The 12,171-nt window shown below is 52.6% G+C and overlaps 2 protein-coding genes across 12 annotated transcripts in view; both read left to right on the forward strand.

Annotated features, from left to right (window-relative positions):
* Window positions 1-1,434: 1,434 nt before the first annotated feature.
* On the forward strand, window positions 1,435-9,543 carry GEMIN7 (gem nuclear organelle associated protein 7). Of its 10 annotated transcripts, none has more exons than XM_068529150.1 (4): window positions 1,435-1,521; window positions 2,470-2,679; window positions 5,521-6,149; window positions 8,761-9,543. In XM_068529150.1, exons 3-4 carry the CDS (start codon window positions 6,005-6,007, stop codon window positions 9,153-9,155), a joined length of 540 nt encoding a protein of 179 aa, XP_068385251.1. In that variant the 5' UTR covers window positions 1,435-1,521; window positions 2,470-2,679; window positions 5,521-6,004; the 3' UTR covers window positions 9,156-9,543. The 10 variants fall into 10 exon arrangements, with proteins under 10 accessions (XP_068385251.1, XP_068385254.1, XP_068385256.1 ...); XM_068529153.1 differs by having other exon boundaries at window positions 5,562-6,149; XM_068529151.1 differs by lacking the exon at window positions 1,435-1,521 and adding an exon at window positions 1,529-1,864.
* Window positions 9,544-11,355: 1,812 nt separating this feature from the next.
* Window positions 11,356-12,171, forward strand: part of PPP1R37 (protein phosphatase 1 regulatory subunit 37) — a 40,942-nt gene continuing 40,126 nt past the window's right edge. For both annotated transcript variants that reach the window (XM_068528974.1, XM_068528975.1), the window contains exon 1: window positions 11,356-11,781. In XM_068528974.1, the coding sequence (XP_068385075.1) occupies window positions 11,580-11,781 (202 nt within the window). In that variant the 5' untranslated portion in view covers window positions 11,356-11,579. The remainder of the gene's footprint in view (window positions 11,782-12,171) is intronic.

Raw genomic sequence — 12,171 nt, forward strand, 5'->3', positions numbered from 1 at the left:
TTTGGCTTTTCTGAGATGGAAGCCCTGGGAAGGTTTTGAGCAGAGGAGGGTCGTGATCATATACATTGACTCTGCTCTTAGACCTGGGATCGTCTTTAAAACCAAATAGCCAACTGTCTTGCCTCCCTCGGATGGGGCCTCCTCCAACTTCCCTCCTCAAAGCTGCTCTCTCTGATCGCTATTTGAAGTGGCATCAACACCCTGCCCCACCCTTCAACCCTGCAAGTTTTCTTTTCTTCCTGGCACCAACCACATAAGATCTAGAACTGTTTGTTTACTGTCCTCTCACCCCTTCCCCCAACACAAGCCCCCTGAGGTCAGGGCCAGGGTCAGTCCGCCCCTGCCACGTCCCCAAGCCCAGCACTGAGGGAATTTCACATGCTAATCTCCGCTGCAGGCCTGAGGGTTCCTCATATTGTTATTCAGGTCTCAGCTCAATTGTCCTCCAGAGAGCAGAGGACCTCCCTGACCACAGGATCTAAAGGAGCCCCACCCTGCTGAAGGCCTTACAATTTACACTCCATGACCTCCATCTGTCCCCAGTTCCCTCCTGGGCCTCAGGTTTCCCATCTGTTACCTAAGGTGGCTTCTTCAGTGCCACCTCCCCTGACCACCCAACCTCCCCCAACCCTGCCACCCATTATCCCATTGCCCTTATTTTATTCCTTTTACATCCTTGTCAAGCCCTGAAGGATCTTGTCGATGTATTTGTTCATGTAATAACCTGTGGTGTCCCTCTCAGCCTCCCTAGATGTAGGTTCTGAGGTGGCAGGAGCCAAGTCCGTCTTGTTCACAAATAGAGCCCCCAATCGTTCATAGTTCAGTTAACAAATTGTGTATTGAGCTCCTGCTATGTGCATTCTTTCAATAGATATTTGCAGAGGGTCTGCGTACCAGGCACTGGGTCTTGGGGGTCCGCTGGGAAGCCAAGGCCCACAGGGCCCTGCCTTACTGAAACCGTGTGGAAGAAGTGAATTCTGAGCCCAGAGCAGCGCATTTCCACCTCAGGCCATACATTTTGCCTTTCAGGACCTCAGTTTCCCCCGTGTAAGATGGGGCTGCGGGGAGGGCTGCAGGACCAAATGACCGCCTCTGGTCTCTCCCAGCTGCTGCTCTCCAAGGCTTTTGCCTGGTGCGTGGCTGCTGAGAGCATGATCAAGTAGGGAAGGTGGGGTTCGGACTGGAGGTGCGGGGTAGGAGTGTGCACGTGTAGGGGGATGGGGGTGCCAAGTCCAATCTGCGCTTAACTCAGACGGGAGGCGCTTCAACTTCTTCTTCTGTAAAATGGGCATCCTGGACGTCCCCACCTCGCAGACTGGTGGATCAGCTCTAAGCGCTGGGCCAAGCCGCTGGCGGGGTGGCGCCCGGGTCTGTGCTGGCTTCCGAGCCCGCGAGCCCGCCCGAGACCACGTGGGGCGGTGGCGGCGCGGGCGGAACCCAGGCTCGGCGGCTCGCGGCCCGCCCGGGCCTCTGCAGCTAGGGCGCCGGCGGAAGTAAGGGCTTCAGCCGCTGCGGACCTCGGTGAGTGTGGGATTGTTGCTGGTGGGTCGCGAGCACTTTCCCGTTCCCCGGAATCGGCCCCGGGACGCCCACCCGCGTGCAAGACCGGGAGTGGCGGCAAGAGTCAAGTCCGCGCCTGCAACGCCGGCTGCTGGGACGTTCTGGTCCCCGAACGCCTGCACCCGGGACTCTGGTTCCGAACGCAGCAGCGCACACATCCCCGCGCCCGGGGTGGGAGTGGGGGTGGAATGCACCCCCTCGGGAAAACAATAACGACGACGATATTATAACAGTAATAACGGCTGCGGTCTTGAGACTCCCGCCTTTCCTGGAGTGGAATCGCTCGCCTAATCTGAGCCGGGAGGTGGGAAGAACGTCCAGCCCAGGGGGGAGTGGGGAGTGGACGCCTGAGGGCCGGGAGGACCTACTTAGTGTAAGAAAAGGAGAGCGATGCGTGGCCAGGGCGGAATTGAAAGGAAACTGACCGGCCCAGTGGGCGGAGGTTTGGGGGGTGGGATTCTGCGTTTGGGGTCCCGATCCTCACGGGGGAGGGTGTGGCCCATTTAACTAATTTGCATCCAGACGGGGCCCACCCATGAGGTGGGTGTAGGCTGGTCAGTATCTCGGTTAAGCTGGTAACTCAGCTGGTTCTCTACCTGGCAACTGAAGGGTTAGTTTGTCCACTGAACGGATCGTTCCCATTTTCTAGAAAGTGAGCACTGAGGCCCCAGGGACGGAAGTCTGTGAATCTCCTGGCCCTGCCATTGACCAAAGCGATGGGCGCTTTAGTTTTTCTAGTGGGAAAGGGGTTTGGACATTTTTTCCTGAAACCTGGGCAGGAAATCCTTGGCTTGGAGACTGACAGGATAAAGGACTCTCAGGCTTGGTCACCAGGGGGAATGGATACTGCCTGCTTTTGCTGTGTTGGGCACACCCTATGCGACCTTTCTCAAACCTGTTTCTTATCAGGTCACACCTTGACTCCCAAACCTCCAACGGCTCCCCTATGCTGGCTGAAAAAACTGCCCTTTTGCATAGGGCAGGGGTGATGGCCCTGACTCTGTTATCAGACCAGCCGGGGTTGGCTCCCTTTTCCTGCCAATCAAAAGCTTGCACCCAGTCAATGATCTGGCATCGTCCAGCTTCAGTTTCCTCTTCGGGAAAATGGGGCTTGTGCAGGTATGACCAAATCTTTTTTTTTTTCCTCCCTAATGGAGAAAATATGACTAACATGTTTAATTAGTCATGTACTTAAACATGTTTAATTTTGTTTTATCCAGGGATTGAACATAACTCTTTGGCCACTTGCATAATTCCCATCAGTCCTTCATTAAGTACTAGCCCTAGAGAGGAAGGAGAGTGTTTCTCCTGAAATACTTAAGTGTTAACCTACGTTGGGAGAAAGCCCTGGGAGCTGATGACCCTTGACTAAACTGGGAACGCAGTGGTCAGATACATTAGAAAATGTATATATCCCTTAATCTCATTCACAGCCGTAGTGGTGAGATAATGAAAATGTAGCAATCCCATTAATTCCATTCACTGTGGTCTTGCCCATCAGGCACAAACCAGGGAGTCTTCCTCAGCTTTGCTCAGTCCATTAGCAAATAGTGAGGGCTCTCAACCCTCAAAAGATAGCCTAATCCAATCACTTCTCCCCACCCCCCCCCCCAACCCTGTCCCAGACGCCTGTCATCTTCCACACCGCCCACTGCAGTGGCTTCCTCACCAGGCTGTCTGCTTCTCCCTTTGCCCCTCCCAGTCCATTCTTTCTTGCAGCAGGCAGAGGGATCCCGTGATTACCGGAAATCAGACCCTGCCCCTCCTCTGCTCAGAACCAGCCCCTGGAGAGACCCAAGTCCTCAAGCCCCTGCACATTCCGCCCTTGCCCCAGCCTCCTGCATACTGGCCTCCTTGCTGTGCCTCAGTCTCCCTTCCATGGGCTTTGCATTTGCTGCTCCCTCGAACTGGAATGCTTTCCCCCCAGATCTCCACATGGCTCAATTCCTCATTTCATTCTGGTCTGTGCTCCAAAGTAACCTTATCAGAGAGATCTTTCCTGAGCCCCTTCCTGGAAACCAACTTTTACCCCCCCAGGCAGGGCCAGGTGTCTGCTCTGGCCTCCTGAGGCCCCCGGGCTCCTTCATTCCAGCCCTGCCCACTCTGGGTCGTCACTGTCTGGAGACCTAGTGTGTGTCATCCACTGGACTGTGAGCCCAGGAGGGCAGGGCTGGGCTCTTTCACTCCCAGCTGTGTCTCTAGCACCACCCAGCATGGGCCAGGCACAGAGCAGGCACTCAGATAACAGGGGGAGTGAATCCTTCCACAAATGTTCACTGAGTCCCCCCCTGGTTGCCAGGCCCTAATTGGGGCTGGGGATGGAGTTGTGAAGTAATCAGATATGTCCCTTCTCTCGAAGGCTTATGTTCTGTGGCAGAACAGACAGCACATAGGCAAACAAGTAAATGCATATTGTCAGGAGGTGATAGTGCTGTGGAAAAAAAAGATACTGCAGGGTGAAAGGGCTATTATTTTCCTCTCCGTAAACATGATGTTTGAGCAGCGAGCTGAATGAAGTAAGGGAGGAAGGTGAGTCATGTATCTGGAAATATATATATGTCTCCCAATTGGAAGAGGGTTCCAGGCAGTAAGAACAGCATGTGCAAAGGCCCTGAGGCAGGAATGTGCTTGGCATTTTCAGGTGACCAAAGGGTAGAAGGGTGGGAGATGAGGTCAGAGAGGTGATAGGGCCTTGTAGCCATCGTGAGGACTTTTGCTTTTGCGCTGGGTGGGTTAGGAGCCATGGGAGGGCTCTGAGCAGAGGAGGGGTGTGATCAGACTTAGTTCTAACAGGAAGATCCCTCTGACAGCCGTGTGGGGAACAGACCGGGGTGAAGGTGGAGGCCAGGAGCCCAGTGGGAAGGCTACTGAAATAGTCCAGGTGGGAGGTGATGGTGGCTAGACCAAGGAAGGGGCAGAGTAGGGGTGGTGAGAAGTTCCCGGATTCTGGATGCAGTTTTGAGGGTGGAGCTGACAAACTTGACTGAAGGATTGGATGTGGGTGGGAGAGAAAGCGAAGAGTCCAGGATACTGCGGATGTCCTTTGCCTGTGTGATCAGCAACCTCCCCCTGAAAGATCTTCCTGACAGCCCTAGGAGGTCTTTTTTTAATGTTTCATTTCACGGATGAGGAACCGGAGCAGGCAGGCTGCTCCTAGAGTTGCAGTGATCTGCCCAGACCCCTTGCAGTGAATCTGGGAGGGCTGGGACCCACCCGCTCTCCCCCAGACCACACCCTCAGCCCCTATGCCAGGTGGTGAGCTGTGGCCTGCCGCAGGTTCTTGTATGGCTCGAGAGCTAAGAGTGGGTTTTGCATTTTTAAGTGGTTGGAAAACTAAAAAAATCTTTTGTGGCACATGAAAGTATATAAAATTCAATATCAGTGTCCCAATAAGTAAGGTTTTATTGGAGCACTGCCATGTTTCCACGTGTTTCTGTATTGTCTGGCCACTTTCCTGCTACTCTGGCAGAGTTGAGTAGTTGTGACAGAGACAGAGGCAAGCCCTTGAAGCCTAAAATATTTACCATTGGGCCCTTTACAAAGGAGATTTGCTGACCTTTGCTATATGTTCTGCTAATAAGATTTGGGCCAGCAGCGGGGGTGTCCTATCAGGAAGACTTGGCAGGTAGTTACACAGGGGCTGGGAAAGATCCGGGTCAGGGACAGAAAGAGGTTTGGAGAGTGCGTGACAGTAAGCCTAGGAGAGGGAGTTCAGATTCCTGAGGGAGGATCTAACATTTTTTAAGGGGCATGGAAGCATTCCGATATGTCCCTTCCTTTTTAAAACTAGAATTTCAAAATTCTTTTGAAAAGATTATACAGATTCAAAACGGATCCAAATTCAAACAGAATTTAAAAGGTAAAAAAAGGTAGACAGCTAAAAGTCTCCACCCCGGGCCCTCCATGGGCTGAATGACCCACGTACGTTTGCAGTTTTTTTGTCTGTTTGTTTGGTTTTAGGCCGTGCCACGCGGCTTGCAGGATCTTTGTTCCCCAACCAGGGATCGAACCCAGGCCTCCAGCAGTGGAAGCGCCGAGTCCTAACCACTGGACTGCCAGGGAGGTGCCTGTTTGCAGTTTTCACAGAGACCGTCAAGCTGTCCCTCTTTGAGTGTCCGTGAGGCCGTGAATATGTTCACGTGTTCAGCAGTCATTGTTACCCACCCTCCATCTGTTTGTCTGCATCAGTGGTTCTGAACCAGAGATGATTTTTTTTTTTTTTTTTGTCCCCCAGGGGACATTTGGCAATATATGGAGATCTTTTTTTTTTAAAAAATGGCTTTATTGGGTTGTAATTCTCCTACCAAACTATTCACCAGTGGAGACATTTTTGGTTGTCGCAGCTTGGGGCAAGGGTGGGGCCTGCATCTAGCGTGTAGAGGCCAGGGATGCTGCCGAAACCCTACACCTATGCACAGGACAGCACCTTACAACGCGACAAAGAATGGTCCAGGCCCAGCTGTCAATAGTGCCAAAGTTGAGAAGCCCTGGTCCATTGCTCTGCAGGATCCTTTCTTGCAAGGAGCTGACAGTTGAGCTCCAGAGACAGGAAGAGGCTCACAAGAAAAAGGACAATCCCAATCACCCCTGTACGGTGAGTGGCCCTGGGATGGGACGCTGGGTGCCTGATACGTGTCAGTCACTTCAGTTAATCACTTTAGAGAAGAGGGGACTGAGCCACAGGGAGGGGAGGGGTGCAGCTGCCTGAAACTTAGGTCCTTCTCTCCCTCTCCTCCTGCTCACAAAGCCAGCATCTCCCTGCATGCAATCAACAGCAGTGCAGTGGCGGAGGAGGGTGAATTAAGAGTTTGGGATTAACATATCACACTACTATATGTAAAACAGATAACCAACAAGGACCTACTGTATAGCACAGGGAACTATACTCAATATTCTGTAATAACCTATAAGAGAAAAGAATCTGAAAAAGAATATATATATATATACACATATATATATATAACTGAATCGGTTTGCTGTACACCTGAAACTAACAGAACATTGTAAACCAACTATACTTCAATAAAAACAAACCCCCAAAAAACAAACAAAAAAAACCCAAACCAACAACAACAAAAAAACCCAAAAAAACCCCCAAACACCTCAGTGCAGTGACATGTAGTATGTTCCAGGCCAGTGCTTAACTTGCACGTTTGTTAGGTCATTTAGTCCCCGTGAAAACCCTGTCAGGTTGGTCCTCCTATCACCCCCATTTTACAGATGGGGAAACTGAAGCAACTTACCCTAGGTCACACAGCAATACTGATACTAATACAGTCGGTATTCAACTGTAACTAACTTTTATGGAGAACCTAGTACATAATAGGCCCTGTCCTGCATGAGCCTGTTGAATCCTGATAACAAGGCGAGGTGGCCGGCCGTTGGTGCCATTCCTCCACACAATGGAAGAGGAAACTGTCTCTTGCTTGAGGTCACCCAGCTAAGCAGGCCTGGGAGCTCACTCTCCACTCCATTCATTCCAGCAGAAACAGTATTTAAGGAGCTTGGTCCCTGTGCCACTTAGTGTTCAGGAGCTGGGGGCACAGCCGTGCAAAGAAAGCAAGGTCACTGCCTGTGGGGAGGCAGCCATCTCGCAGGGAGAAAGACCGCAAGCAGAAAAATAAATAGACAACGTCATGTGCAGGAGTGGTGTGTGCGACAAAGAATGAGGAAGCCCGTTTGGATGGAGGGGGCTGAGGAGTAGATCTTGAAAGCAGGGTGGTCAGGGAAGGGGAGAGGAGGTACAGGCAGGGGGAACCGCAAGTACCAGGGCCCACCAAGGGGCCGCGCCAGGCGTGCCTGAGGCCCAGCGAGGAGGCCAGTGTGGCCGGGTGGAGAGGGTAAGCGCCGTGCTCGGCGGGCGAGGGTGCTGGCGGGATCCGGAGCACTCAGGGCCTTGAGGACTGTGGTAAGGACTTTGGCTTTGACTCTGAGCAAGACAGAAGCCAGGGGAGGGCTCCGAGCAGAGGAGGGACGCGATCTGACTCAGGTGTTAACAGGGTCCCTCTGGCCGTGTGTGCGGACAAACTGGCAGGGGGTGAAGGTGGAATTGGGAGTCCCGTGAGGAGTTGACTTCAGTAGTCCAGGCAGGAAGTGACGGTGGCTGGACCGAGATGTTGGCAGTGGACAGAGTGAGAACTATTAGCTTGTGAATACATATACACATATTTTTTAAATTAAAAAAAATATATTTTCCCCCTGAGTATTTCTTTTTTTTTTTTTTTTTTGGCTGCCTCAGTTCCCCAACCAGGGATTGAACCCCAGCCACTGTAGTGAAAGTGCCAGATCCTAACCACTAGACCACCAGGGAACTTACACCCCCCCCCACCCCCCCGCCCAAGTATTTCTTTCTTTGTCTTTTATGATCTTGATATTTTTGAAGAACAGGATAATTTTTTTTTTTTTTTTTTGTAGAATGTCCCTCAATTTGAGTTGCCTCATGATTAGGTTCAGGTCATCCGTTTTTGGCAGGAATACCACAGAAGTGGTGCCCTGTCCTCAGTGTATCACATCAGGATGCACATGGTGTTTGTTTGTCCTATTACTGCACATGTTGGCTTTCATGCCTAAGTTAGGGTGGTGTCCACCAGGTTTCTCCACCATAAAGTTACTCTGTAGTCTTTACAAGGAATATCTTGTGAGGAGGTACTTTAAGACTTTGTAGATATCCTGGACCTTCTCAAACGTTCACTGACAAGTTTTAGCATCCATTGACAATTTTAGCTGCCGTTGTACGATGCGGATTTTTCCCTCTCCCCCTTTATGTATTTCTTCATTTATCTATTTACAGTAAGTATGGACTCATGGATTTGGCCCTTTCAAGCTGACTCCTGTGTGACTGGGAATTTGTTTGGAAGATCGCATTTCATGACGGATTGGACGGGCTGTGTGTGAGAGAAGAGAGGAGGCCAGGACTTGTTCTTTCAGCAAATATATTTATTGCCAGGGACTGGGGATAAAGCTGTGATAAAAGCAGTGCAAAGGCCCTGCTCTCGTGGACCTCCTGAATGGTGGTGCCAGTTCCTGGGAAGAGGGGGACTGGCTGAGCGATGGCACAGGTTTTAGGAGGGGGACTCAGGAATTGGGTTTTGGTCAGGTTAAGTGGAGACGGGGTAGACAGGCCTCCGCTCCCAGGCCTCCCTCTTCCTGTAGCCCCACACTCCCCATAATGGCTCCCTGCTCTTCTTCTTCACCCAACAGCCAGGATAATGCAGACTCCACTGACCATTCCTGTGCCTGTGCGCCGGCTCCCCCGGGGCCCTGATGGCTTGAGCCGAGGCTTTGCCCCCGACGGACGCAGAGCCCCCCTGAAACCGGAGGTTCCTGAAATCCCGGAGTCTCAAGAATCTCTGGAATCCCAGGAACAGCGGGCCCGAGCCGCCCTTCGGGAGCGCTACCTCCGCAGCCTGCTGGCCATGGTGGGGCGCCAGGTGAGCTTCACGTTGCACGAGGGTGTGCATGTGACCGCCCACTTCGGAGCCACTGACCTGGACGTGGCCAACTTCTACGTGTCGCAGCTGCAGACTCCGATAGGCGTGCAGGCTGAGGCACTGCTCCGGTGTAGTGACATTATCTCATACACCTTCAAACCATAAAGATGTTATCGTGTTCATCTTTCTGCCTTGGGCGTAGCCACAGTCTCCCAGGCCTCCATATGCTCCTGAGCTTGGACCTGTGGGCCCCAGAGAGTTCGGAACACCCTCGGAATTTTGAGCCAAGCTTCAAGCAACTCTGGCTTCTTGGGACAGTAAAATCCTGCGGCCCCAGGAGTTCTAGATCCTGTTGAAAGGAAGGCTCTACCTCACAGAACTCTAAACTGTACAGATACACAGGCCTCATGCCCGTTCCTGAAGATTCCGGGCGGAGAGAGGGAATAAAGGAAGGCAAATTGTCTAGTGGGAAATTGTCTGTTGAAGAGGCTGCAAAGTTCAGCCACCCTGGAAATACTCCCCTCCTGCCAAAGTACCAATTATCCCAGGAAAATTTGCCTCCTTTTTTTTTTTTTTTTTTAAATGTACCCTATAGGGATTGAGCCAGATTTAGGGAGTAGAAGGGTGGCTATCCACGGGCTGAATCCCGTGGAGCTGGGCCAGGAAGGGGAGGACACGTCAAGGGAGTGGGAGCAACTCCGATAAAGGTGTGGTGATTGGACCTCCCCCTAGTCTCTGGGAACGCTGGAGCGACCTGGATGCTAGACTTGGGAGATTTGTACTTGATTTCTTTTTCGGGTGGTCTAGGATGTCCATAGCGAGTTGCGAGGCTCGCATTGGGTCACATGGTCACGCGCAAGGGCTCCTCCTATTGCCTGTCCTCTGGGTGGGCAGATTCGCTTCCCCGCCCATACGGGGACTGGTTGGGACCTGTCTAACCCTGTGTGGCGGCACCACTGGGAAAAGGCAGAGGATTAAGGGTTAGGGTGAAACTTTGCCCTTTCTCCATTTCACCCCAGCTGTGTAGCGTGGCCGTCCGTATCACTCGCTTTACTTAGCCCCATTAGTAGTAGTCTTTCAGCAGATTTTTATTTATTTATTTATTTATTTGGCCGCCGCGGGCGGCATGCGGGATCTTAGATTCCGGACCAGGGATCAAACCCTTGCCCCCTGCAGTGGAAGCGCAGAGTCCTAACCACTGGATCACCAGGGAATTCCCTCAGCAGATTTACTTTTAAAAAGTAATTTCTGCCCCCTTTGTAGTCCCATCTATTTAAGAAGGTAAGTGAAGATTCCATTAAATATAGATGAGATTTGCTTTGTTCCTCCCCAGTCGTCAAAGTGCGGTGGCCAATGAAGTTGAATGAAGCATGTGGAGAGCCTCAGCTCCCATATGTCCATTCACGGAGCTACCTTTGGCGACTCCTGGGCCTAGCTTTCGAGTTGCCTAAGCAACGACGTCGCCTGCTCCTCCCCATGTGTCCTTTTTTGGTTTTAGCTCCACCTTCCCCGAGTTGCTTGTTGGGCTGGGATAGCGTGGAGAAAGTGCGGATGCGAATACTAAGCTACTGAATCGAGCCCTTGTGGGGGCGTGGCTTGAGTTCGCGCTAGTTCGTTACTGGCTCCGTGATCTACCTGGTCCATCGCCCAGTATTTTGGTGGGCAGATTGGTCCCTTGTTTTTGGCATTTCTTCCTTCGTTCAGTTTTTAAAAAAACTTAAATCAGGGCTATAATATTCCTTATGGACTCCTATTTCAATTTTTAAATTTAAATTGTATTTTATACAACGCTATCCAAATACAGAGGGTTATTGATGAAGCTGCAGTCTGCAAATGGAAGGCTAGAGACTAACCAGCAAGTGGGGACTGGCTTCGTCTGCAGGCGGATGATCCCTCTGTCCGCATCCATCACCTGTACTCATATGAATACACAGCTTCTGTCGCCTTCCCTTTCAAGTTCTCCATCTCTTTACTTCTCCCCTTACCAGTTGGCCTAGCCCCACCAAGCAGATATTTTTACTTCTATCAACTCCATACCCTTCTCCGTGCCTGAGCTCGTGACGAATGTGTGAGAGCATAAACATTAGTTATCTATTATCTAGATTAAAGCGGGGAGGCGGGGTGGGGGCGGCTCAGGTTCGCGCTTGCGCGCTGCTCTGGGAGACGGCGTCCACCTCGCCCCGCCCCTCATATTCTGCAGTTCCGGCTCTGCAGATTCACTGCTCACGTTTCTTTTCCCTGTGGCTCTTTCTGCCTTTTGTTTCCTCCCTTTAACAACGCAGGAGATAACTCTACCTGCAAATAACTTAAACTGATTTTCTGCTTTTCTGGATACTCGGCGGTCTCACCGGCCATTAACGAAAGTGCGGCTGCGAATGAGCAGGCGCGCACGGGGCTCGGGGGAGGCGCGCTCGAGCTCCCGGCGGCGACGACTACGACGACCAGGAGAGCGGACGGAGGCGGCGCCTGAAGCAGTGGCTGAGCCCATGCCCCGGGACGGCGGGAGGGCCCGGAGAGACAAGTCCGGGGCCCGGGGCATGTCCCCAGGGCCCCCGTGAGGAGGCGGCGGCGGCGGCGGCGGCGGCGGCGATGGAGGTCCCGCCGCAGGAGGCGCCGCCCGGGCCGGGCGCGGACGGCGAAGCCGAGGAGGCCCCCGCCGAGGCCCCGTCTCCCAGTCCCGCATCGCCCCCGGCCGACGGGCGCCTCAAGGCTGCGGCCAAGCGCGTCACGTTCCCCTCCGATGAAGATATCGTGTCCGGAGCTGTGGAACCCAAAGACCCCTGGAGACATGGTAGCTACGGCTGGAGCGTGGAGGCGGGCTGGTGGGGGACCAGGGAGTCAGTGCACAGCCCAGCACAGAGGTGGAGCTCAATAAGTTGCACCTAATGATGATTTAAGGAGACAGTCGTCAGTTTAGAGCTGGAGAGTGTTAGAGAGGAGGTGGCCGTTGGGTTGGGAAGGTGAAAAGTAGCTGGTTTATGCTACTCCCCCCCTCACCCTCCCCTCCCAAGGGACGCTGAAGGTGATCTTTTTAGGAATTGAAACGGTGAGCAATCAAAGAAAGTTTGGTGGCTTGGGAGATTAGGAGGGCGGTAGCCTTTGAGTTTGTAGTTTCCCCGGAGAAGGATAGAGCAGTCAGGGGAGGAAGAGTGGGTCAACATTGGCGCTGAAAGGGCAGTTG

The sequence above is a fragment of the Eschrichtius robustus genome, chromosome 19 (genome assembly GCF_028021215.1).
Source record: "Eschrichtius robustus isolate mEscRob2 chromosome 19, mEscRob2.pri, whole genome shotgun sequence".
NCBI classification, from domain to species: Eukaryota; Metazoa; Chordata; class Mammalia; order Artiodactyla; family Eschrichtiidae; genus Eschrichtius; species Eschrichtius robustus.